This window comes from Thalassophryne amazonica, chromosome 12 (genome assembly GCF_902500255.1).
Source record: "Thalassophryne amazonica chromosome 12, fThaAma1.1, whole genome shotgun sequence".
Classification (NCBI taxonomy): Eukaryota; Metazoa; Chordata; class Actinopteri; order Batrachoidiformes; family Batrachoididae; genus Thalassophryne; species Thalassophryne amazonica.
This window is the reverse complement of record NC_047114.1, coordinates 61,209,559-61,235,795: the sequence shown is the minus strand read 5'-3', so window position 1 is coordinate 61,235,795 and position 26,237 is coordinate 61,209,559. Positions and strand designations below refer to the sequence as shown.

Genomic DNA, 26,237 nt, shown 5'->3' with positions numbered 1-26,237 from the left:
CGTAAAAATGATACAGCCTAGAATGCAACTGCCATCACAGAAGAAAACAAGATGATGGGCAGTAGGCAACTGTACATCAGCCAAACAGCTAATGCCTTTGGAACACCCCATCAGACAAGTGAGAACATTCTGTGTCCAGATTCTGGAATATCAAAAGTTTCTGCTCAGTGGATGCCATGACATTCTGACACCTGATGAGAACTGCAGCAAGCTCATTGTGTCAAGGGAGAAACTGAGTTGTTTCAGGCTGTGTTTCCTAACCCAGGTTGAGAAATTGGCACATGAATTTTAGAAAGACAAAACGTGGTGATCATTCAGTCAAAACACATGTTCTCACATCTACAAAGAAGGATAAGGTTGTTAAATCTGCAAAGAAGGTGATGATCTCAGTTGTCTGGTGCTATTTTTGGACTAACTTCCAAAAGAGACAAACCATAATGGCAGCTACACGAGGTGATCAAGACCAAATGGCCAGGAAACCTAACGAGTGGGATCTTTTTCATCAGCACAGTGCCTCAGATCACAAGGGGATTGCTGCTCTACGTGAGAGTGACCTCCAGCTCCTGAACTATGAATTGTACCTGACTGATTTGGCACATTCAGAGTTCAATCTATTACAAAACATCAACCAACACTGAATTGCGAAAAAGTATCAGAGTAATGATGCCAGCATGTCCATTATTGAGGACTTCTTTGACCAACAGGATGAAAGCTTCCACACCAAGGGGGACAAAGCACCAATGGGCAAAGTGTGTGGATCCCCAAATCTAACACGTAGGAAAAGAACCCTTAAATGGTCTCTTGTCATGACGTCATCATCATTAGTTTCTGAACTTTTAACTTTTCAGCCAATTGCCTTGTCTGTGTAGCACAAATGTGTTCACATCTGTGAGCATATTCACATTCTGTCTCTTAGAAGGACAATCCAGAGGACTGCATAATCAGCTCATGCTCAGCTGTTTGACACCAGAGACAAAGTGACAGAGAGAGCAAAGGATGGAGACGGGTGATGGGGAAAATGAGAAGGATACAGAGATAAAGCAGTGCAGAGAAAACGAGAGAAGCAGGAGGAGGAAAAGATGGGGGGAAGGTGCCCTTTGATTACTATCAGCAATCTACATTTGCATTTGCATGCTTTTGCTACCTAAAATGCAAATTGGGCTCATTGCAAATCCAACAGCCTTGTTGGCACACTGTACATGTGCACGTGTGAGTCTCCTTCACTTCCCCTCTTGTGTTATCTGTCATCATTCGTTGTTCTTCCCAGCAGAGGGGTGTGGACAGAGGAAGTACCCCTGACTGCTCCACCCTGACACCTGTCTGCTTGATTGATGGATGAATGGGGGGAGGGATGTACCAACTGATAGACTGTCGCTTGAGAGGGAGGGAGACTATTAATCACTGGGGTCATGCCCTCCTAATTGATACACCCTGAACTGCTGGAGGGATCATCTTCACTCAAGTGATTGTCTTTCAAAGGGCACTTCGCACAGCTCGGGAATAAGGATCAAATTCATCTCATGTTACCTTGTTAAAAATTCTGGTTGGGGTACATGTGGACCCCAACAAGGCAAGTCACAAGAAAGCCCCTTTATCTCTTATTATTCATAGCAACAATTCTGTGCCATCAGGGTTTGACTCAAAACCAAAACCAACCACTGTAAAATCTGTCTTGGCATCTTTATAAAATATGTAATACTATAAGAAAGATGTTTAAAAAACATTTCAATGTTATACTGAATCAAGTCCAGCAGCAGTGCAAATATAAATAAGTCATCTTGTACAAAATCTATATTGATCTGCCTTTTATGCCAAACTGCTCCAAACTCTCACATTTGTATGACTCTGCATGGAGATGTTCTCCTGCTGTAGGCAAAAATCAGTCAGAGAACACCTTGTGTTAGACTTCTGTGACATGTGTAACAGAATTGCTTTTCTGGGCTCATGTTCAATCTTTGAGACACGACCACTTTGTCTCTAGGAGAGAGAGAGAGAGAGACGTGGTTTGTGTGAAGGGAGAGACGGGATGTGGTGAGTGAGCAGCAGGTCCTTTCCATTTAAAGCAACAAACACATAAACAGGCTGTTTCCATGTTTATTCTGGAGGAATCCGTCTAAATATTTTTTGCAAAAAACTTCAATATCCCCCGAGACCCGGTCTCGGATAAGCGGTTGAAGATGAGATGAGATGAACTTCAATATCTTCAATATCATAACACACCTGTATCCTCTATGAGGCTGCCAAACAGGAACTGTCCCAGCTGGTGTATTGCACTCACTCAAGTGTTTTGGGGACCCAAGAATTTTGATAACATTGCTGCACTTGATGTGTTTGTGCTCATCAGTGGTTCAACAGAAAAGCTGCGTGCTTCAACAAAAATCAAATATCCATTCATTTTATATTCCTGGTTTTTCCCATTTAGGATTGGTTGTGGGGCTCTAGCTTACCTCAGCAGCACCTGAATGAAAGACAGGGTCTACCCTGGACAGGTAGCCAGTCTGACATCGGGTCATATAGACATATAGACAGACAAACACATTCACATTCACACCTGTGATCAGCTAAAAGCGTCACATTCACCCAACCTTGCATGTCTTTGGAAGTGAGAGGATGACGGAGCACCTAGAGGGAACCCAGGCAACTACACGGAGAACATGAAAACTCCACACAGAAAGGACCAGGGGCCTATACAAAGGATGGGTACACACAAAAATGTGGCGTACGTCCTTCTCCACGCCAACGTTCCAATGTATCAAAAGCGAAATGACTGTGGAAATGTGCGGTACATCATGCAAAACTCCTGGCATATGCCCATTTCTACAGCTATTGTTCCACTGTGGACATATAGAGGTGAAGTTGGAAACCATTAATAGTGTAAAAACAAGAAGTCATCAGAGTGATGTGCACATCAGAGACACACTTTGGAACACTTAATACACCCATGCATTTGCAATTATATTGGTTGACATAAAAGCACAAGCAAAGTGATGTGTAAAATGGCACTAACAGTGGCTGTGTTAGCATTGTTAGAGGACCTCGCAAATGGTGCACTCCGATGTGAGCTAGTATTCAGGGAATGCAAGGATTTTCTTGCAAATGATGATAATTGGTCCATAAGCCGATTTCGATTATAAGGCCACTGCTACTGGAGTTGCGCGCAGAACTACAGCCGGCCCAGAGCATAATATGATGAGGAGCCAGGGGTTGTCTGTGCTCACACAGGTGTAGACCAAACTGCACTTCCTGGCAAGGGGGCATTCCAGCTGGAGCTGGCTGATCAATCAGGAGTGTGCCTGTCAACCTTGGGCCAAAGCATGTGTGGAACACAATCATCCAAATGTCATCCAGGTACATCACATTCCAACATTAAAGCGCAATTTGCTGCGAGAGCTGGTTTCCCTAATGTAATCGGAGCTATTGCCTGCACACATCAAATGTGATATGCAAATGCACATCAGGCTGGAGGCTGGCACATTGCGCATTGGTTGGCTGCTTGCTGTGTAAAAAATACATTGTGTAATTGTTCAGAAGGAAAACCAACACACATTTGCCACATTTGGGCATGTGTGCATTCAAATATGTTCTCTGTTGTTATTATTAATGTCTTCTTATAATTTTGCTTGATGGTGAGAGCTCCAGGCCCCTGATTGGCTTCCTGTGTTCAGTATTTGTCAATAAACACATGCATAAAGTTGTGAACTGTCAGCGGTGGCGCGCCTCACCTTTTTAACTTCACTGTGTGTGCACTGTTCTGAGCCGACATCATTTACGGCCAAACACACATGCTCTGTCGCTCTCACAAACATTTTTTTTTTCAGTTTGACAATTAATCCATTTAACAGGGTACCAAATAAGCTATCCCAGTGTGTCTCCACATAGTTCCAGTCATCTATAGAATAATTTCTTTTCTGTGCTCATGTTGTCCGATGCATATTTAAATAGGGAGGAGTTTGGTGTGTGTGCACGTGCGCTCAATTCCATGTTCAGTGGGATGTACAACAAGAACGTGTGTGGATCCACGCCGATGCACACTTTGATACATCTGAATATTTTTGTGTTTATAACCAGTTTATGGGTTATAAACAGAAGGCCCCAGGTTTGCGTCTGACCTGGGGCCTTCTCACTGATGATGTGACAGTACTAGCCACTACTCCACCATGTTACCCCTGATATTTTCATATGCAAATGATCAAGTCTCAAATCTGATTTTCAAATTAAAAAAAAAAATAATCCAAGGAGAACAAGAGGAACTTGTATTCTGTGTTGTGTCCTGCCTAAGACATAGCAACATAAAAACTATTGCTGATAGTCACAGAATAATAAAATGATTACAAAAATGTAATTTAAAGTTAATCAATTTTCTTAGAAATTGCAGGACACAATATTGAAGAAATGGTGCCATTTGTCACTTTAAAGACAAGTTTTTTTAAGGTGAAGAGTGACCATATATTTAACACAATACATTTAACAAATCATATTTACTTACAAGTGTTAGACACATTAATAATTAATAATTATTAATAAAAATGTACAAGAAATATTCTAAATGGATCATTTATGATTACATTCCAAACGTATTAAGCAGAAGGATTCTGTTAAAAACTTTAGCACAATGCACAACATATCATACGAAAAGTATAGCGTGATATTTTGTGCACATTCCTGTGAATTTCCCTATGAATGCCCAATGCACATGTAGCTTCTAACATTCAGACATGCGAGTTAGGTCTACAGTCACAATGACAACAGTAATAACATGAACTTATTTTTTTGGTAGGAAAATCTGCCATGTTGTTTTCGGTGCCATCATCACAGCCTCCTGAATGATGAATGCATGGGATATATGTACACATTTTTGTGCATTACTTTTCGTATGCTTCATTATGAATTTTTCATGATGGTATCCTGCAGCGTTCTGAAATGAATTTGGAACAGTCACGGTCCAGGTGCACCCTACTTACCCACTGGTAAGTTTTGGCACGTGTACTTACAATAGTACAATAGTAATTTTGGACTCTTCTTTTGCAAAATTAAGAGGTTTTGTCAAAATTTAAATAAAATTAAATAAAAAACCCCAAAACAAAACACAAAATCATGCAAACTTGGTGGATGGTGCAGTTGTACATGCACACCCACCCAATAACAATGCCAACATCAGCATGTGAAAGGCGCTCTGCAACAATAGCCCCCCCCAACACCCACTCGGCAAGCCACATACAGATGGCCCCGCCCTCCTGTGACCGTGGATCAGGGAGAAGAGAAAGGCAGGATAATGAGAGTGAGCGAAGCTTGTTTCTATGCCAGACTGCTGCAGACAGCCTGGCAAAAACCTCCCCTATGTGAAGAACAACCTGAGAAACACAGACAAAAAGTGCACGCACAGACAGACACACACTCACACACACATGGAAGAAGTGGTGGAATGCATGGCCCCCCGCCCTGCCAAGTCCCCACCACCTGGGTTTGACAATCTCTTGTCATTCCAAAATCTTCTATTCGTTTGCCTCATCACACTCTTTTTTTTTTTTTTTTTTTTTAGGGGCATTCCTGGGCTTCCCTCCAAACTGAGGAGACGTGGGGCTTTGTTAACACATTCTCAAGCGAACATGTACTCACACAGACACACACACACACAAAAAAAATCCAGAAATGCAATAATTAGAGGGAGTGAAAAGAGAATTATGCACTCTTTCTGTCACCCGTTTGCTCTTTTCGTTTTCCCGCACGCCCGTCTTTGTCCCTGCTGTTTTATAAACCTCTCTGCTGCTGACGAGACACTGCAGGTGCGCTGGAAAGAAGAACAAGCGTGAAATCTCAGCAGACATGAGGAACACAAAACCATGCCGGTCGTACATATAATAGGCACCGTTTTCACCGTGCACGCGGGTCTGTACTACCCAGTGCACATGCCTACACAAGCCCAGAGAGGATCCCTCCCTGAGAGGAGCTGAACACAGTCCAACACAAACTCCACCGATCCAGCTGCTCGCATTTCAAATTCTCTCTGTTGTTACTCTTCCCTCACTTCCGATCTGCCCAGACAGATCGCAGCTGTCAAACTTTTGACGTCTTCATCTACCTGGGTCATGACCCCGCACTCCGTAGCTAAACTTGCTCTGTGTGCGTAGCTGTCAGTCAGGGGTTTTTTGACGTCTTCATCAGGCTCAGTCGTGACCTCGAGGGGGAGTTCTTTCTCTCTTGTATTTCTCAGATCGTCCCCTTTGCACCCGATGACAAACGCCCCCCTGGCGGGGGTGGGGCAGCTCCACCATTGATGCCTTCTGCTGTCAGTGGCCTTCTTTCAAAAGCTCTTCTTAGCCATTCAACATCTAATACCCCTCTTCCTCTCCGGGGTTTCTCCTCTCATCCTCTCCATCCCCGTCGCAGTGTGTCAACACTGAAGTCCAACTTCTCAAACGCGTCCACTCTTGACAAGCCTCAGTTTCATGCAGTTGTGTTCAACAATGCGATGACCTGCAGACTGCAGTTGCGCAGTTTTATGCAGATTGTTATTGGAGTTTATTTTTTAAGTTTATTTATTTTTACCATCCTCAGTTTTGCCGTCACTTTCTGGCTATTTGTCAGACAAGCAAATCAGTGTAAAATTTTCAAGATATGTTTGGGCAAGTTAGAATCAAAGCTTACTGAGATTGGAGTCAAAATGTCAATGGCCAAGGTTGCTTTCATCAAAAAAAAAGAAAAGAAAAAAAAAAAGAATACTTCAGCATATGCTTAATTATTAGGCAGCTTCTTTACCTCAGACAAAATGGGCCAACAAAGAGATTTAACGGACACTGAAATATCAAAAACTGTAAAATGCTTTTCAGAGGGATGTACCAGTAGAGAAATAGAATATATTAGATTAGATAGAACTTTATTAATCCCTTGGGAATACTCCCTCAGGGAAATTGAGGTTCCAGCAACAGGGATTCAAAGTACTGGTTTTGGCAACGGCCTGAGCTCACGCATCTCCTTTACACTGGACATTTTTATACCATGTCATGCTCTGTCCAAAGTGAATACATTTGGTAAAAGGGACATAAAAGGGACTTGTGTATTTATATTTGCAAACTGTTTTTTTTTTATTTTTTTTTACTTTCACTTTTGATACTCTGGGTGCTTCTTACCCTGTGTGCGGCTATACAATGCTGAAGGAGTCTTCCCAAGGGATCAATAAAGTTATATCTAATCTAATCTAAATTAATCTAATGTAATCTAAGGGCCCCTTCACACATAACACGACTGAAGCCTACTGGCGCACGAAGGAGGAATTGCATGCCACTCGTAAAAATTTGAGCCGCCTCAAACACCTCATACAGCTGTTGCCACAACCATTTGCTTGCACCAGCGGCCGAAAGACAGCGAGTGCCTTGCAAGTGCCCATTTGACCCCTCTCTCGGCAGGTGTTGGCAAAATTCCAGGTGCCACACATGAACATCCAATACCGCTCGCTGGGCACTTAGAAAAGTAGAGGCTATTCATGCTTCTGGCACAAGAGTAAAGTGCAGATGACCACATTTGAGCTGTTTGTGAAAGCTGTCTAAGTGCAATGTGAGTGTGGCACTACTAAGCAACACACATGGGTGTGACTGTGCCGCCCCCCCCCCCCCCAACACACACATAAATGGCTTGTGGAGTGCTTCGACCACCCCAACACAAATGGCTTGTGGAGTGTGTCATCCCCCCCCAACACACACACACCATGAATCCAACATTGTCAGCTGTGGCTGAGGGTCCCGGAGTCTGGTCGCTGTCCAGCACAGTGCGCTGCTGGAACAGCTGATCGCTGTATACTGCAACTCAGCTGTTGAACATGCAATGCACGTGTGTGGACGGGGTCTCATGCCCTCATGACATGTGGATAATTACATACAGTCACAATCACATGAGGACCGGCCAGCGTCTGAGCATGCAGCCCAGTGTTAATGAGCAGGCTGAGCAGGCTGATGCCACTTCCACCATGTAAATTGTAGTTTACATGAGAGACAGAAAGAGTGGAAATTAAATAAAACAAATAAGGGTAAAGGTGTGAACTCATTCATGTGTGATCGCTTTGCTCATACGCTTTGCTGTGGATGGAATCATGCATGCCTGTCCAACCGTGTGTCCTTACCGACAGCAGATGGAATGTTTTGCGGTTCCCCATTTCGTTTTTTGTTCTCAGATTTTTGGCCGGTTTCTGCTTCTTTCGCCAAATTTCATTTTATGTGTGAAGGGGCCCTAAAAGTAGCTGTCAGTGGCCTGAATTACCTTATACAACTCTTGACATAAAATTAAAGAGCCACCACACATAATATTCACCTCGCTTTGTTGTTGTTTTATAGCAAATAAATCACAAATATAACACAACACAATTTTTGTTCAGTAGGTGAACATTCTGGATCTATGAAATATGCCTCAATAGTATATATATTTTTTCTCATATCAAGTGGAGAAAATGAATATGGAATAACTGAATGTTGAGGAAACAGCTACAGAATCAGAAGTACCCACGTAAGTCTAAAATCAGTCTGCAGTTGAAAGAGAACATTTCCTCAACAAGCTGTTGTACTTGTCAAAAGTGAAAGCAAATATCACCCCAACAAGACAGTTTTCATTTCAAACAATGGAAAGGATCATATATTATTGAGCACAACAACACAAATGACAAACAAATGGGTAGCTGAATGAATTGGAATTTACACATAGTGAATCTAAAAGAAAACCAGCACAAACAGCTAAAGAAAGGGAGGTAACTGTGGACTAAAGAGAAACCATCATAGAATATGGATGGTTGGATGAAAGTGATAGTGCTTTGTCCAGGAAGATGATGCTAGAACATTTGTTTGGTGATGATCTAATGAACCATATAAACATAACTGCCTGAAGATAAACAAATGATATGATGTTGCATGGTAAAGGTACAGAGGAAATGAAAATTATTCTTTCAACAGTCCATGCTCAGCTGAACAATGACTTTTTGGAAATTGGAAACTTTTTTCATTCCATTGATATCAAATTGGTTCGGTGATGATGAAGTCAAGTCAGAATGTTATTTCATCTTGCCACAAAGCAAATAATGTTAAAACTTTTCTTCAGGAACAACGTCAACTCAATAACATGTCCAACAAATAGTTTCAATCTGATTAAAAATATGTGGTGTAAATTCAAAAAAATAAATTATTTACAAGGTTCCATCCTTGCAAAGCTGATCTGTCAACCACTATCTGAGGAGAACATTGTTTTATATGAGTGACGTGCCATCATGAAAGCCAGAAGAGAAGTAACAATGTATTGATTGCTTTGTTTGTTGTTATTGTTGTTGGTGTTGATGATGGTGATGATTACAGAATTTTTTTTCTTCAATTTGCCCTGGAAATAAATATGCATATTATTACAGTAAGCAAATATCATTTGTTTGAGGTATGTTTTTCAAAGTCAGAATGTTCATCTGTTGATCAAATGTCATTTTAGGTCAGATCTGTGATTTGTTTACTTGGCATCAATGAATAAATTTAGGTGAACATCATCTATGTATGGAGATTCCATCATTTTTATCAAGCAGTTGCTATATACTGTATTTAGATCCACCACCACAGAATTTTCATGTTTTGAGGACTTAATGTCTCAGCAAAATGTAATTGTGAAAGTCACATCAAAACTTATTTTGGGCAATATGATTGCTTGAAGCAGACAGAGGTCTACATGGGCTGTGATGTTTGCAGATGACATTGTGATCTGTAGTGAGAGTAGAAAGCAGGTTGAGATTATTCTGGTGAGGTAGAGATATACTCTGGAAAGAAGGGGAATGAAAGTCAGTAGGACCATAACAGAGTATACTGAAGAGAGGTCATGATTGTTGATATATTTGGGGTTAACTATCCAACATACTGGAGAGTGTGGTAGAGATGTGAAGAAGAGAGTGCAGGGTGGTGAAAGCTGGCAGGAGTAATTTCTGGCAGAGGACCAAGTGCAAGAGCAAATGAGAAAGGTCACAAGATGGTAGTGTTACCAGCTATGTTGTAGGGCTTACAGACTGGCTCTAGCAAAAACCAGGAGGCAGAGTTGGAGGTAGTAGAATTGAAGATGCTATAATTTTCTTTGGGAGTAAATAAGATGGACAGGATTAGCAATGAACATATCAGAAGGACAGCACAGGTAGGACGGTTTTGAGACAAAGTCAGAGAAGTGGGACTGAGATAGTTTGGACATGTACAGAGGTGGGACTCTGGGTATATAGAGAGAAGGATGCTAAGGATGGAGCCACCAGGCAGGAGGAGAGGAGGTGGATGTGGTGAGGGAGGACATGTAGGTGGTTGGTGTGATAGAGAAGGAGGCAGAGGACAGGTTAAGATGGAGACAGATGATCTGCTATGGTAATGCTTAACAGGAGCAGCTGAAAGAAGAAGAAGGACACTGCTTGAAGCAATTTGGTCTCTATATGTGCTTTTGTCTAAGTGAGAGTCAAGGCACACGTCTGGAAGTTTCAGAAACCTTTTGACCTTTGTGGTGGGGGACAGATCATCTGAATCTCCTCTCAAATCTATCCATCTTTCCCCTTCATCCCTCTCTCTTTCCACCACAGTCCTCCCACCCCCTCTCAAAGAATTTCTCTGAAAATGGGAAAAGGATCAAGGCGTCTGTCCAATACTGCAGGGTCAGAGTTTTCTCTGAGTAGCATTCAGTATTCATCCCGTTGCTGATGGATTTCCACTGAGGCAGCTGAGCCCAGCCAACAGACTGACAGGTAGTGAGAGGACAGAAAGGAGTGAGGGACAGACAGACAGACAGACAGACAGAGAGAGAGAGAGAGAGAGAGATAGATAGATAGATAGATAGATAGATAGATAGATAGATAGATAGATAGATAGATCATTTCAATCAGTTTATTTATACAGCACCAAATCACAGCATACGTTGCCCAAGATACTTTACAAAACCTAACCTTACTAATCCCCTGAGCAAGCACACTGGCAGCAGTAACATGAACAATTCAAACATTTACAGGAAAAGTCCTAAAGTAGACCAAATTCAACAGTGTGACCACTGGTTTTGGCCATTCTACCAATATCAATACACCAAATAAAACAAAGCAAAACGAACTGTCAAACATGCAAAGACAGAAATGTTGCAGTTAAGCAAAAATGTACATACAGGGCCTGATTTACTAAGCTCCCAGAAAGCATTGCATGGGTAATATAAACCTTTGTGTGTTGAGGTGGAGACACTTTTGCGGGTGATTTACGAAATGTAAATATGCAATTGACATTGGGTAATGTGACGTCGACAGCTGTATGTACCGTGCATCCAGAAAGTATTCACAGCGCTTCACTTTTTCCACATTTTGTTATTTTACAGTCTTATTCCAAAATGGATGAAATTCCTTTATTCTGCACACTTCTACTCACAATACCCCATAATGACCATTAAGAGATTTTTGCAAATTTATCAAAAATAAAAAACATCAGAAACCACACGTACATAAGTATTCACAGCCTTTGTCATGAAGCTCAAAATTGAGCTCAGGTCCATCCTGTTTCCACTGATCACCCTTGAGATGTTTCTACAGCTTAACTGGAGTCCACCTGGAGTAAATTCAGTTGACTGGACATGATTTGGAAAGACACACACCTGTCTACATATAAGGTCCTGCAGTTGACAGTGTAGGTCAGAGCACAAACCAAGCATGAAGTCAAAGGAATTGTCTGTAGACTTCCGAGACAGGATTGTCTCGAGGCATAAACCCTGGGAAGGGTACAGAAACATTTCTGCTGCTTTGAAGGTCCCAATGAGCACAGTGGCCTCCATCATCCTTAAATGGTTTGGATCCACAGGACTCACAGGACTCCTAGAGCTGGCCACCTGTCTAAACCAAGCGATCCAGGGAGAAGGGCCTTAGTCAGGGAGGTGACCAAGAACCCGATGGTCACTCTGTCAGAGCTCCAGCATGGTCAGGATTGAGACAAAGATGAATGTAGCAATGTACAGAGACATCTTGGATGAAAACCTGCTCCATTGCGCTCTTGACCTCAGACTGGGCTGATGGTTCATCTTTCAGCAGGACAATGACCCTAAGCACACATCCAAGATATCAAAGGAGTGGCCCAGTGGCTCTGTGAATGTGCTTGAGTGGCCCAGCCAGAGCGCAGACCTAAATCTGTGTAAGAATAAAGTCTTGAGGCTGTAATTGCTGCCAAAGGTGCATCAAAAAAGTATTGAGCAAAGGGTGTGAATACGTAAGTTCATATGATTTCGTATTTTGTTTTATTTTTAATATATTTTCAAAAAAAAAACTTTTTTCATGTTGTCATTATGGGGTGTTGTGAGTAGAATTTTGAGGGAAAAATGAATTTACTCTATTTTGGAATAAGGCTGTAACATAACAAAATGTGGAACAAATGAAGCACTGTAAATACTTTCTGGATGTATGGTAAATGCAGATTTTGCACATGGGAAAGACAGTAAGTGCAAAATGAAAATAAATCAGCCAATTGCAGCTACGTGTCTTCATTATGCATGAAATTTGCCACAAGTATGTTCCATTAAAAAACAACAATGAAAATGAAAATCAATCTCTTCCTTCAGATCTTTAATTATTGTTTCACCTTTTGTATTTTTGCAAACTCGTGAATAATTATTCTGCAGGTGGAACACACACACACAGGTCTCTGTGCTTTTGGGCACCTGTTATGTATGATGGAACAATTATTCTTAAAGAAACAAGCATGAAATAAAGCAAAATATGTTTACAATGAAATATTTCAATTTTTTTGGTTTATTTGTTTATTTTTGCAGCCTATGTGCTGGAACAGCACTTTGGAACAGTCCTCTGCCGACTGCAATGGGTTAACGCCAACGTTTCAAACTTGCAAAATGCAGATTGTCTATTCCGTTTGACCTTAATCAATCGTGCTGCCTATTTAAACCTCCCCAATTTGCATGTTCCCTCCCACAATTTTGTGCAATTGCATGGACAAACCCCAAATTGCATATTCATGAAGGCAAATAGACAATACGTGCTATTTTGCACATTTGAAAGAGACAGGCCTCAGTGCCTACAGCATGGACATTTTTTTGCAGGTTCTACAGTGTTTGTGCAACTTTTAGCAGACAGAAGCCTTTAGTGAATTAGGCCCAGAGACTCTCACAAGAACTGCTGGCTCAAAAAAACAACCAAATGGTGACGAGCAGAGTCTCAGTAAATGTAATATGATAGCACAGGGAGAGTTGAGGTTTTTTTTTTCTAAATCTGGCTGAACCAGAACACATTTCAAAACGCCGAGCTGCACCGTTTCTTGGTATTTCTCTTTCTGTGTTCTTTTATAGTTTGAATTATTGTCCTGTCCATTATACAATTAGCCTTCTGGGACGCGTCATAAATAAAACCGGGGGATCAGATCACGGAGACGCTCCCCGGCGGGTCGTGTCCATCTGTGTGTGTGTGTGTGTGTGAACGAACACGCTGTGAGTCTGTTAGGTATTCGCCTGAATAGTGGGAGTGACGCCATGTCGTAAAACTGTCTCCGCCAAATCTGTCGTCCCTCAGTCACCCCACTTTCTCTTTGTCAGACAAACATGCACATTTGTAGTCGGTGCAATCACAACAGTTGGGTCCAAACATTACACGTCATGCGCACCACATGTATGCTAATGAGAGCTGTGAACAGCTTGCACATTTGTTATCAAAAACTTCAGACCAGATTTGAAAGTGATAGAAGGATTTTTTTTGTTGTCTTGTCCAGATGGCTGTTGTTATGCCAACACACCTCGCACTGAGACCTGGGAGCTTCTACTGTACTCTCAGTGCTGGACTCACCGTCGTTCACAGCTCAGATTTCAGAAAAGATAAACTGATCCAGGCACATTTTTTCCCGACAGCTCCTGCTACATGGCAAGTGAATGATTTGGACAAGATGTACTGTCTTGATTTGGTGTGAAATTATTGCCAAAATACAAAACTACATTTGCCTTTTTTAATTATGTCACCACAGGCGGAAAGCATTGTCGCTATTTAACTGTGATTCTTTACATTCTGTTATTTATCTGTTGCACATGTGAAAGTAAAAATGCTGCATGGTGACCTGTTGCTTATATTTGTGGTCAGAGGTTTACATCCACTCATCGTAAAATGTCATGGCAATACTGGACTTTGAATCATTTCTTAAAACTGTTTCTTTTTTGTGATGAATGACTGCACAACGGGGAGGATCCTCTAGTCCGAGGGTCCACTGGTCCTAAACTCTTAATTTTATTTGATGATGTATATTACAACTCCAAACTGATTTTAAAGTTCAAAATGAATGTAATACTTTCAAATAGCTAACAAACCTGATCCAGTTTTGTTCCATTTACAAAAATGAAACATGATTCTGTTGACATACACCATTAATCACCTTTAATTGTACTGTTGTCTGTAAATGTGTTAAATTGAAAATCAACACATAATGGTAATTCCCCATAATTAAATGGGTTGTTTTTATTTGTAACACTTTCCTCTCACATTTTCAAGAGAAATTTCATTAAACTTGATACAAGTCCTTTTTATAGGTTGGTAGTATGCCTAATATCATATCGTTTGAGTTGAGCTCCTTTTACCAGAGTTATGGACCTTAATTAACAAAGCTAAACTCCGTCAGTTTCATGAGTAGGTGCCTGCATTCTGAAATCAACTCCTCTCACACTTTAACATGGAATTTCATGTAACTTGGTACAAGTCCTTGCTATAGGTTGATAACATGCATATTGTAATATTGTACAAGACTGACACATTTTGGCAGAGGTGGAAAACTCTGGCTTCAGAAAGTAAAGTACATTCTGAAATCAACTCCTCTCACATTTTTAGGAGTAATTTCGTGAAACTTGGTACACATCCTTGTTATAAGTTGGTAATACACATATCATAATATCATTTGAGTTGGGCTCACTTTTCCAGAGTTATGGCTCTTGATTAACAAACCTAGACTCTGTTAGTTTCATGAGTGGGTGCCTGCATTCTGAAATCAAATTTAGGCTGAAAATTTAGGATGAAAAAAGTCCTTGAAATGTTATCAGAATGTAACAAGCACTTGTACCGAAGCAGCATTTACCAGCGGGGGTTATTGTGCTCTCAGGGCACACTTGTTTGAGTGTTTTGTCCTGATTTAAGAAAATGGTCAAAACTGACCCACAAATACAATATGCTCCTTTGTAACACAAGATGAGGGTGAAGTTAACTTTAAAAAAGACTGTTGTCAGGGACAATGGCAAACACATACAACCCACTACTAACAAAAACAAAATAGGCGAACATATTTTAACACTGCAGGGAAGGCAATTTTAAAAATAACTACTTTTTAGGACATCACCATAGCCAGACAGCCAACGGTTTGTCAGTTAAGTTCATCATGCCAATGTCTGTTTGTGGTCCAATCCTCATTATCTGTGACTATATTAGCTTGCTGAACAGTTTCTATATATTTTTGTCCTGCAGCACAAACCAGACCTTTGTAGGTGTTTGTCATCATAAACAAATTACACCTTGAGCCCCAACAGCTGTTGGTCATTCCAACATGTCAACAAGACGACTTTTCTGATCTCTTACCTTTACAGGCTCCGCCTTTGTCTTCATATCCTGGATTACACTGACATCCACCAATAGGAACCAACCACTCTCCATCAGCTCCACAATACATTTTAGGCTCTTCTCTCTCTTCTGATTGGTTGACACAGGACCCTCTGACTTCCACCAAGGATGAGGTGTCAGCCCCAGTAACGGTGTCGGGAAATGATGCCAAGTTACGGATGGTGAGGGGGCACGTCTTGTAGAAAACTCTGACGGAAACCAAAGCGATACAGGCGCCGACATCCTGGAAGGCCAAATAAAAACCTTTCCGGGTAGTCAACTTAACATCGCGCACCTCAGTGTTGAGTTTCATAATGCGGTCACCAACATCCACCTGGATGGAAAGATGGTAAATACACTCAACTCAACAAAAATATAAATGCAACACTTTTGGTTTTGCTCCCATTTTGTATGAGATGAACTCAAAGATCTAAAACTTTTTCCACATACACAATATCACCATTTCCCTCAAATATTGTTCACAAACCAGTCTAAATCTGTGATAGTGAGCACTTCTCCTTTGCTGAGATAATCCATCCCACCTCACAGGTGTGCCATATCAAGATGCTGATTAGACACCATGATTAGTGCACAGGTGTGCCTTAGACTGTCCACAATAAAAGGCCACTCTGAAAGGTACAGTTTTGTTTTATTGGGGGGGATACCAGTCAGTATCTGGTGTGACCACCATTTGCCTCATGCAGTGCAACACATCTCCTTCGCATAGAGTTCATCAGGTTGTCAATTGTGGCCTGTGGAATGTTGGTCCACTCCTCTTCAATGGCTGTGCGAAGTTGCTGGATATTGGCAGGAACTGGTACACGCTGTCGTATACGCCGGTCCAGAGCATCCCAAACATGCTCAATGGGTGACATGTCTGGTGAGTATGTCGGCCATGCAAGAACTGGGACATTTTCAGCTTCCAAGAATTGTGTACAGATCCTTGAAACATGGGGCCGTGCATTATCCTGCTGCAACATGAGGTGATGTTCTTGGATGTTGGCACAACAATGGGCCTCAGGATCTCGTCACGGTATCTCTGTGCATTCAAAATGCCATCAATCAAATGCACCTGTGTTCTTCGTCCATAACAGATGCCTGCCCATACCATAACCCCACCGGCACCATGGGCCACTTGATCCACAACATTGACATCAGAAAACCACTCACCCACATGACGCCACACACGCTGTCTGCCATCTGCCCTGAACAGTGTGAACCGGGATTCATCTGTGAAGAAAACACCTCTCCAACGTGTGAAACGCCAGCGAATGTGAGCATTTGCCCACTCAAGTCGGTTACGACGACGAACTGGAGTCAGGTCGAGACCCCGATGAGGACAACGAGCATGCAGATGAGCTTCCCTGAGACGGTTTCTGACAGTTTGTGTAGAAATTCTTAGGATTTGCAAACCGATTGTTTCAGCAGCTGTCTGAGTGGCTGGTCTCAGACGATCTTGGAGGTAAACATGCTGGATGTGGAGGTCCTGGGCTGGTGTGGTTACACGTGGTCTGCGGTTGTGAGGCTGGTTGGATGTACTGCCAAATTCTCTGAAACGCCTTTGGAGACGGCTTATGGTAGAGAAATGAACATTCAATACACGAGCAACAGCTCTGGTTGACATTCCTGCTGTCAGCATGCCAATTGCACGCTCCCTCAAATCTTGCGACATCTGTGGCATTGTGCTGTGTGATAAAACTGCACCTTTCAGAGTGGCCTTTTATTGTGGACAGTCTAAGGCACACCTGTGCACTAATCATGGTGTCTAATCAGCATCTTGATATGGCACACCTGTGAGGTGGGATGGATTATCTCAGCAAAGGAGAAGTGCTCACTATCACAGATTTAGACTGGTTTGTGAACAATATTTGAGGGAAATGGTGATATTGTGTATGTGGAAAAAGTTTTAGATCTTTGAATTCATCTCATACAAAATGGGAGCAAAACCAAAAGTGTTGCATTTATATTTTTGTTGAGAAATGCACAGTAACTGTCAAATCCTGTATAAATTTCACTTGCTGCTCAGTGCAGAGAGAGTTGTGATTGAATTCACATTTTTAACATTAGCTTTTATCCAGATTGGCTTTGATTTATTGTGTAGGCAAAATGATTGTCAAACAAATAAAAGTAGAAACATTAAGTGCCACAGACACTTTTATTGTCCCAGTGAGATCAAATTAAAGTGGTTGAAGTGGGAAGGATGTGGATCAGGTCTGACTCAGTTATTTTTGCTACCTGGGTGAAACTCTCGTCTGCAGCCACGGTGTCCACTTTGATGAAGCTGTTCTCTTTCATGTAGTTCTCTCTGTCTTCATTGGACTCATGGTAATACAGATTGAATGTCTCCTACAAGAAACGACAGTTTGTGTTGTCACATAGTCAGTCAGTATGAATTCATGTTCTTCACAGAATGAATAACAGGTAGTTTGTCCCTTAAGACAAAGATCAATCAATCAATCAATCAATTTTTTTTATATAGCGCCAAATCACAACAAACAGTTGCCCCAAGGCGCTTTATATTGTAAGGCAAGGCCATACAATAATTATGTAAAACCCCAACGGTCAAAACGACCCCCTGTGAGCAAGCACTTGGCTACAGTGGGAAGGAAAGATGGCAGAGACTACATAAAGTAAATCTACACAGTAAATTTTGCTGAGTAAAATTTACTCTGCTGGGATAACATTTGATTCCAGTCTAAAGAGAGTAAAAAAAACACTATTGTAGAGTGAAATCAGCTCTACCAGTGTCGCCGACAGGACGGCCCCCACCACACCCTGCCTCCACTGTGCATGCGCTATTTCGGAGCACAGCCGCTCTGGGGGTGGACTGTCTTCACCCAAAGCGATCAAATGGATTAATGGGATAATTAACCATCAGATGACAAGATAAAACCTCTTAAATCATTCTAAAATCAGTTTTAAGCAGAAACTATGCCATTTCAAGGAGGAACACAACAGCTAGCAGCCGTGTAGCTTCGACGCTGTGATCACTTTCTCCGCTTCTTCTGATGAAATAATGCTGAATTTATGTGGAAATGTTTGTTGTACAAAAGCTCCATCTGTTGCTGAGATAGATGATGACTGGAATGCAATTTTAAGCAGAAACAAGGTGCTAATCCGTGAACTTCGGCTAATGATGCATGCGCAGTGAAGGCAGGGGGGACCATTCGGTCTGCAACACATCTAGTCAATGCAAGTGGTTTTACTCCAATAAGAGTTGATTTTACACTATGTTGAGTTGATTTAGCTTTGTGGTAGAGTATATTTACCTCTGTTTGGACTGGGATCAAATGTTATCCCAGCACAGTAAATTTTACTCAGCAAAACTTCCTGTGTACTAAAGCAGCATTAAAAATGTCATTAACAAGAAAGATATTGAAGTGAAACAGGTACAAGGGTAATCCTTGACTTATTGACTTTTTCTGCACCAAATGGTTTTAGCTGTTACTGAATTCCTCACAGTCGAGAGTTGTGCACCCACAGAGACATTCACTGACGAATGAGTGTTGTCTATGGCAACACCTGTGTGGATGGATGTCAGTACAGTCAGGACTTTGAATGGCAAAAATCCAGCCATGATGAGTCTGCATGACCAGGCACCCCATGACAGCCACACATCCACAGCATGAAGTGCATTTGTGATGTCCTCACAGAATTTTTGGAACACGGCAACACTGTCAACTGTAACTGAAATGTAGACACTTTGTAAAAGCTGTGTGCAAACATGAAGCAGGTTTGTCCAGCAAAAGATGCAATTCTTCAACATCACAGTGCTTGTCCACACACGAGTCGACAAACACAGGATGCACTGTAAAGGCTCAGATTTTACGAGCTCTTGCCACACTCACCCTACAGTCCGGTGTTGCGGACCATATGGTCCCCTCTAAAAATCGGTCCGCCCTCCCTTCACTGTGTGTGCATCATTTCAGAGTGTCAGCAGCAATTCGCAATTATCTGCTTCAAACTGTACTCCAGTCATCATCTATCTCAGTGACAGATACCTGAAGCTTTTGTACAACAATTATTTCCACCTGAATTCAGCATTATTTCAGAATAAAAGACGGGGAAGTGTTCAGAGCACCACAGCAGCATATCTGAGACTGACATGCTGCTGCTGCACCTACGTCATTTCAGAACATCACCGTTTTTCGCCTTGTTTTTGCTTAAAACGGCCTTGTTTCTGCTTAACCCTCTGGGGTCCGAGGGTATATTTTGGACAGTTCACTCACCTGGCATAAATGTTTTATTATTGCTGTTAATAGCTTTCCCTGCATCCCACAATCAAGTTTTATGTCTCTTTTTTTTCAGGACAACCTGTACTTTGAGAATATATATGTTTTTGTTGTGTTTTATAACTTAATAAAGGTTTACAATCAGAAATAGGCAAGGAAAAAATAAAGCGAAAAATAATTTTCCACACACATTTATTCAAAACACAGAGCATACTATAATAAACAACTGTTTTGACACTTTATAAAGGTAATTTGAGGTCTTATGTGAAAGACTGTACAACAAAAATGTTCAAACAAACACAAATACACATTTTGAAGAATATATATAAAATGGTCTATGCGTTTTGTTATTTTGATATGGTAAACAGTGCTTTATGCTGAGAAAGCAACAGAGTTATCCAGTAACATTCACATGCAAACAAGTGGAGCAATCCTGATAGTTACACACTCTTTGTTTGAGCACGTGACATTGTCATCAGAGGCACTCCGTCTGCTCTGTCTGCTTTCACTTCCGCTGTGTGTAATGGCGCAGGGCACATTGGAATAGTATGTACTCACTGGAGCACCCAGGGAGCTATTCAAATGGGCCAACTAGTAACATGTCACCCCTGAAAATGATCTTTGGCTTTTCACGTGAGGTAAATCTGCCCTGCGATTGGATTTTGGAAAACCATGTGACGGTGAACCAATTCCGATTGGATACTCACATTGCGCACGTCATCACACAGCTTTTATGAGGAGTACAAAGATTGCTGATGGCTGGCTCGAAAGTCTGCAGAGTTAACTTTTCAGCAAATAAAAAAGTAAGTTTCTATCTCATATCATTAAAAAGTTTTTCATAATTTAGTAAAGCTTGGTCTTAGCCGTCGTATATGACGGCGTCGACCCCAGAGAGTTAAAATTGACTTTAGAATAATTTAAGAGGTTTTACTTTGTCATCTGATGGTTAATAATTACATTATTCTCTTTGATCGCTTTGGGTGTGGGGAGTCAGACTCAGTCAGTCTCAGACGCATGCGTAGTGAAGGCACAGTGAAGGCAGGGTGGACCAATTTTGAGAGGGGGCCGTTCGGTCGGTGACACTGGATGGCGCGCCCTCTGATTTTTTCCTTTTTTCCAAGCTGAAAGCACCTGAATTGACATAGTTACACTAATGGTGCAAAGGTGCAAGAAGCTGTGCGTCCCTGGTGTTGAGAGAAGACATCTGATTTTTTCACAGACAGGATGCAAAAACTTAGAAAAGAAAGGTGTCGACATGGAAAGGTAGTGACACCCGCCTGATAGACAACATTTCAGTCTTCAAGCAGATATGTGTTTCATGTGAGTATCTTGCTTGTTATTTTATATATATGTTCTAAAAACTCATTGAGGAACAATGGGCATAGAATAATTTACATATGTAAGAGTTGCCAGTACCTTGCAGGTGCCGGTGACCCCTGGTAGGCTGTTACAGTCTCTCAGGGTGAACTTGACTTCCACGTACACCCTCTGAGCGCCGGAGCGAGGGATCCAGTCTGTCCTCAGCCAGTTGTTTTGACTGGGTTCCAGGACGTTGCACACCTGGTATGTTCTGATGGGGATGTTCTTTTCATCCATGATACTGACCTCTTCCCACTACAAATGTACACACACCCATGTTACTTCACATGTGAGGGCCTCCACTGGCTCCAGTTACTTTAAACTTCCTTGTTACTGTATGAATGCACATTATTATGACAGACAACCTTTTGACACTGTGTGCAGCTGCTTTTAGGACTGAATTTAAACATACTTTCAGGTCATGAAAACACATTTTTACTTGTTTGTGGCCACATTTACAATAGTCTCAACCATGAACGTGCTCTGTTGCAACATTTATTGAAGGGACAATAACCTTCTCTGTGTGAACGTTATGACTCAATTTCAAAGTAGCAAAGTGAAACTTGTAAACTGGGGATATAAAAACTATTCTAAAAATATTTTTTGCTGATTCTGTAGGCTTCTTGTATGACAAGTTGCTGTTTGTCTTAAGTCCTTGACACATTTTCCTATAAACACCTGAACACACCAGCACTGTAAAGGTTTTCAGATCAGCTGAAGCCAGCAACCTAACATATGCCAGCGAGGAAAATGAAAACACACTCCAAACAAGAAGAGAGTGCAACACCCAGGCCTCACATTTTTTTTACACCAAGTAATACAAATGAATTCTTTGTGTTTCAGTGACACAATAATATATAGTTCTTTGCGGCCTTGATATTTGATCAGTTCTCTACAAAAATGAACCACAGTATCTTTGATGAACACACAACCATTCCACCATGTTTAATCCACATTGGCTCCAAACCATTTTGGGTTAGATACCCAACAAACATTTCTATGTTGGTATGACATTTAGAAAACATCACATTTTGGTTACCATTATGGTACATAGTGGACTTGTCATGATGTAATTGTGTAGACTCTCACTTACGTTGCAGCTCAACAAAAATATAAATGCAACACTTTTGGTTTTGCTCCCATTTTGTATGAGATGAACTCAAAGATCTAAAACTTTTTCCACATACACAATATCACCATTTCCCTCAAATATTGTTCACAAACCAGTCTAAATCTGTGATAGTGAGCACTTCTCCTTTGCTGAGATAATCCATCCCACCTCACAGGTGTGCCATATCAAGATGCTGATTAGACACCATGATTAGTGCACAGGTGTGCCTTAGACTGTCCACAATAAAAGGCCACTCTGAAAGGTGCAGTTTTATCACACAGCACAATGCCACAGGTGTCGCAAGATTTGAGGGAGCGTGCAATTGGCATGCTGACAGCAGGAATGTCAACCAGAGCTGTTGCTCGTGTATTGAATGTTCATTTCTCTACCATAAGCCGTCTCCAAAGGCATTTCAGAGAATTTGGCAGTACATCCAACCAGCCTCACAACCGCAGACCACGTGTAACCACACCAGCCCAGGACCTCCACATCCAGCATGTTCACCTCCAAGATCGTCTGAGACCAGCCACTCGGACAGCTGCTGAAACAATCGGTTTGCATAACCAAAGAATTTCTGCACAAACTGTCAGAAACCATCTCAGGGAAGCTCATCTGCATGCTCGTCGTCCTCATCGGGGTCTTGACCTGACTCCAGTTCGTTGTCGTAACCGACTTGAGTGGGCAAATGCTCACATTCACTGGCGTTCTGCACATTGGAGAGGTGTTCTCTTCACGGATGAATCCCGGTTCACACTGTCCAGGGCAGATGGCAGACAGCGTGTGTGGCGTCGTGTGGGTGAGCGGTTTTCTGATGTCAATGTTGTGGATCGAGTGGCCCATGGTGGCGGTGGGGTTATGGTATGGGCAGGTGTCTGTTATGGACGAAGAACACAGGTGCATTTTATTGATGGCATTTGAATGCACAGAGATACCGTGATGAGATCCTGAGGCCCACTGTTGTGCCATACATCCAAGAACATCACCTCATGTTGCAGCAGGATAATGCACGGCCCCATGTTGCAAGGATCTGTACACAATTCTTGGAAGCTGAAAATGTCCCAGTTCTTGCATGGCTGGCATACTCACCGGACATGTCACCCATTGAGCATGTTTGGGATGTTCTGGACCGGCGTATACGACAGCGTGTACCAGTTCCTGCCAATATCCAGCAACTTCGCACAGCCATTGAAGAGGAGTGGACCAACATTCCACAGGCCACAATTGACAACCTGATCAACTCTATGCGAAGGAGATGTGCTGCATGAGGCAAATGGTGGTCACACCAGATACTGACTGGTATCCCCCCCCCCCCCAATAAAACAAAACTGCACCTTTCAGAGTGGCCTTTTATTGTGGACAGTCTAATGCACACCTGTGCACTAATCATGGTGTCTAATCAGCATCTTGATATGGCACACCTGTAAGGTGGGATGGATTATCTCAGCAAAGGAGAAGTGCTCACTATCACAGATTTAGACTGGTTTGTGAACAATATTTGAGGGAAATGGTGATATTGTGTATGTGGAAAAAGTTTTAGATCTTTGAGTTCATCTCAAACAAAATAGGAGCAAAACCAAAAGTGTTGCGTTTATATTTTTGTTGAGTATATATATATATATATATATATATATATATATATATATATATATATATATATATATATATATATATTCATATATACAGTGGTGTTCAGAATAATAGTAGTGCTTGAAAAAAAAAAATATGTATATATATACGAGGTCTATTAGAAAAGTATCCGACCTTTTATTTTTTTCAAAAACCATATGGATTTGAATCACGTATGATTGCATCAGCCAAGTTTGAACCTGCTGCATGGCGCAAAGCAATGCCGTGATGAAGCCTCACCGGACATGTTCTGGCATGTCCAGGCTCATCCACAATTTCTCGGTTAGTCACATGACTGAAAACCCACCGACAGCCATCTGAAAGCCATCTCAAAGCCGTGCTGTGAGACCAACACGGAGGTGCTTTTGTCCCGCGCCATGAGTGGCACGGTGGCGCATCCGTCCTCTTTTCTTTCCATGAAAAAAAACTCCTGTAACAGTGGAATGTGCCGAAAAAGTACTGATGTCCACGTCTCCTGCCATTTTTGTGTAAGTCAGACGACGTCCCGGATCAACAAAGCCTTCACGTTGGAAATGATCTGGTTGTTTCAGCGGGGTTTCAGCCTGTCGATCTGCGTTCTCAGCAGCTGTGGGCGGTCTTTAAACCGGCTGGAGCACTCCTTAATCTGTGTAATCCCCATAAAATCGTCCCTGAAAGCCATTTGAATTTTCCGAATGGTTACCACCTGGAGGTCTCTCACAGTTTCTGGAAAAAATTGATGCAGCATAGCTCCAAATCGTCCAGACATTTATTCGCAATAAAAATCCGATGAGAGGGGTGGACCACTGCTCACAGGCGAATGACGCAACCGACAGGTGTGAAAAAACTCACGCATGCGCACGAAGGTTCAAGCTTGGCTGATGCAATCACACGTGATTCAAATCCATATGGTTTTTGAAAAAAATAAAAACGTCAGATTTTCTAACAGACCTCGTATATATATATATTGGATTTTTGCAAATTTATTAAAAATAAGTAAGTATAATGGAAGATGTTCAGATCCACCAGGACTTTTCCTAGAGCTGGCTGCCCATCTAAACTGAGGGACTGGGGGAGAAGGGCCTCAGTCAGGGAGGTGACCAAGAACCCAATGGTCACCCTGTCAGTGTTCCAGTATTCCTCTGTGGAGAGAGGAGAACCTTCCAGAAGGACACCCATCTCTGCAGCAATCCATCAATCAAGCCTGTATGGTAGTTTGGCCAGACAGATTTTGCCAAAAGGCACCTGAAGGACTTTCAGAAACAAAATTCTCTTGTGTGATGAGACAGAGATTTAGCCCTTTGGCATGAATGCCAGGCATCATATTTGGAGGAAACCACGCACCATCCCTACAGTGCAGCATGGTGGTGGCACCATCATACTGTGGGGATGTTATTCCAGGAGCAGGAACTGGGAGACTAGTCAGGATTGAGGAAAAGATAAATGCAGCAATGTACAGAGACATCCTGGATGCTCCAGAGCGCTCTTGACCTCAGACTGGGACGACAGTTCATCTTTCAGCAGGACAATGACCCTAAGCACACAGCCAAGATATCAAAGGAGTGGCTTCAGAACAACTCTGTGAATGTCCTTGAGTGGGCCAACCAGAGGACAGACATCAATCTGATTGAACATCTCTGGAGAGATCTGAAAATGGCTGTGCACCAGAGGTGGGAGTAAGTCACCATCAAGTCACTCTCAAGTCATGAATCAGCAAGTCCCAAGTCAAGTCTCAAGTCAGCTGTCAAACACTTGGTGGTCATGATTATTTGAGACTTGACTTGGGACTTGCTGATTCATGACTTGAGAGTGACTTGATGGTGACTTACTCCCACCTCTGCTGTGCACCAACGCTCCCCATCCAACCTAATGGAGCTTGAGAGGTGCTGCAAAGAGGAATGGGCAAAACTGCCCAAAGATAGGTGCGAAATGCTTGTGGCATCATATTCAAGAAGACTTGAGGCTGTAATTGCTACCAAAGATGCAACAACAAAGTATTGAGCAAAGGGTGTGAATTCTTATGTAAATGTGATTTCTTTTTTTTAATTATTTTTAATAAATTTGCAAAAATTTCCCCCCAACATTTTTCATGTTGTCGTTATGGAGTGTTGTGAGTAGAATTTTGAGGTGAAAAATGAATTTCCTCCATTTTGGAATAAGGCTGTAAGATAACAAAATGTGAAAAAAGTGAAGTGCTGTGAATACTTTCCGGGTGCACTGTAGATTTCACAGCACAGTCTACAATATTACACCCAAATGGCACCATATCATAATGTCACTCGGATGTCATTATTTGACATCAATTTGTGATGTTTAGATGATACCAACACGACTAAATCCTGACATCATT

The 26,237-nt window shown here is 41.9% G+C and overlaps 1 protein-coding gene across 1 annotated transcript in view; it reads right to left on the bottom strand.

The window, feature by feature from the left end:
• Nucleotides 1-26,237, bottom strand: part of LOC117521513 (ephrin type-A receptor 4-like) — a 79,214-nt gene that overhangs the window by 44,562 nt on the left and 8,415 nt on the right. Inside the window, exons 3-5 of the mRNA XM_034182828.1 lie at nt 21,229-21,426; nt 17,816-17,926; nt 15,560-15,914 (exon numbers count right to left, since the gene is read on the bottom strand). Of these exons, the coding sequence (XP_034038719.1) occupies nt 15,560-15,914; nt 17,816-17,926; nt 21,229-21,426 (664 nt within the window). The remainder of the gene's footprint in view (nt 1-15,559; nt 15,915-17,815; nt 17,927-21,228; nt 21,427-26,237) is intronic.